General features: G+C 56.5%; 1 protein-coding gene across 1 annotated transcript in view; it reads right to left on the reverse strand.

The window, feature by feature from the left end:
- Nucleotides 1–288: 288 nt before the first annotated feature.
- The window catches only part of PEBP4 (phosphatidylethanolamine binding protein 4), a 199,402-nt gene continuing 197,980 nt past the window's right edge, over nt 289–1,710 (reverse strand). The window contains exon 6 of the mRNA XM_021698923.1: nt 289–437. Within this exon, the coding sequence (XP_021554598.1) occupies nt 289–437 (149 nt within the window). The remainder of the gene's footprint in view (nt 438–1,710) is intronic.

Here is a 1,710-nt window from a genome sequence, read left to right on the forward strand (position 1 = left end):
CCCCCCCCCACAACATACACACACTTGCGTTTACAGGAAAGCCCCAGGTCCCAGTGCTGGACGGTGATTGATTTCTTCTTCTTAGTTTTTGAAAGACGACAGGTTAGGAAAGAACACATCTAACCAGTAAGCCCTGGATGATTTTTTTTTTAATTTGGAAGAGAAGGGGTTCCATACCCAGATGGGGTGCCATACCCAGCGGGGGTGCCATAGCCAGACCGTCGCTGGTGGGCACTGTGGACACACACACCCGCAGCGTGAAGCCTGATGTCTGGCAGGCGGTTATCTCTACTTGGGTTTATCCTTCGGCTCACTGTTTCCGGCTCCGGGGGTCTGGTAATTGGGTGAGTCCTGGTAATTTTGGGTCATGAATTGGGTGCTTGCTTCAGGTTCGCTCAGGTGGAAGCGGTTCAGGAATCTGTCCATTTTCCAAGAGCCTGGAAGGACGAACAGACCAGAGGAAGGCAGTGAGGGACAACCATGGACTGGGAGCTGGCAGGGCCTGACAGGGAGGCCCGCTCTGGGGAAGTGGAGACAGCAAGTGAGGACCTTGGTCATTGGGCTGAGGGTGTCAGAGTGTCTGGGGCGCCTTCTGGGTCCTCGCTGGATGTTAGCAGAGTGTCTGGAAAGAGGCTGCTCCCCAGGGAACAACGGGGACTGAGTCTGGACTGGGTCAAGGACTGCCTTTGGTCTCCTTCCCCAGGGCCCTTTATTTGGCATAACTCTGCCTCCTCACTCACACGCAGGAAGGAAGTGCCCTGTCGGGTGGGCTGCCCGCTTCCTCCACCCACCCCTCTTTTTCCACAGGCTCTCCTGACCCCATGACTGAGGCCTTAATGCTTCTTTCCTTCACACCAGGTCACCCCAGCTGCTGGGGCTGAGACTGGCCCAAGTGTCCATGTCCTTCTTCCAGTCTCCTCCCCAGAACCCCAGCTGTGGCAGAGGCTGAGGGGCAGGGCATATGGCTAGGCTTCTCCCTGCTCCTAAGCGCCTGGATCTTGCGGGAGCAGAGTATGGGTGAGAAATCCCCGGTTGGTGCCCAGGTGCTCCTCCAGGGGAGAAAGCACAGGGGTGTGGGGGGAGGTGCCTCTTCTGGGGCAAGTATGGACAGGCCTGGCAGCAGGGCAAGAAGGGCGCAGCCCGGGGCACTGGGGAGAAGCTGAGGGAAGTGGTCACAAGTGTATTCCCACGCTCTTGTTTCCCAAACCCTGGGCCTCCAGCACCCTCTGCGCATGATTGCCAGCTACAATCCAGGATGCCCAGCTTAACCTGAATTTGAGATAAAAACAAATAATTTGTAAGTCTGTCCCAAGCATTGCATGAAGCATACTTAAAAATTCATTCCTTGTTTGTCTGAAATTCAGATTTAACTCAGCATCCTGTATTTTTTTTCTTTTTCTTTTTGGCTAAATCTACCCACCTTCCCCAGGGTGGACGGAGTGCTCGGGGAAGACCTTGCCCGGAGCAGAGCTAGGCAGTGACTGATGGGCCCCGGCCCGGGGGAAAAGAGTAATCTCTAAGGCACAGAGAGAGCAGGACGACAGCTGGCAGCCTCGCCTTCCTCTTAGAGCTGCCCTTTCTCGGCCTGTGGTCCTCTGTCTGCACCCGCTACCCTTTTCAACAAGGAAGACAGAAGTCCCCCGAGGTGCTCTTACTCCACTTATCATCCTCCCCCCCCCCCCCCCCCCCCCCCCCCCCCCCCCCCCCCCC

This window comes from Neomonachus schauinslandi, chromosome 2 (genome assembly GCF_002201575.2).
Source record: "Neomonachus schauinslandi chromosome 2, ASM220157v2, whole genome shotgun sequence".
In the NCBI taxonomy this organism is placed as follows: domain Eukaryota; kingdom Metazoa; phylum Chordata; class Mammalia; order Carnivora; family Phocidae; genus Neomonachus; species Neomonachus schauinslandi.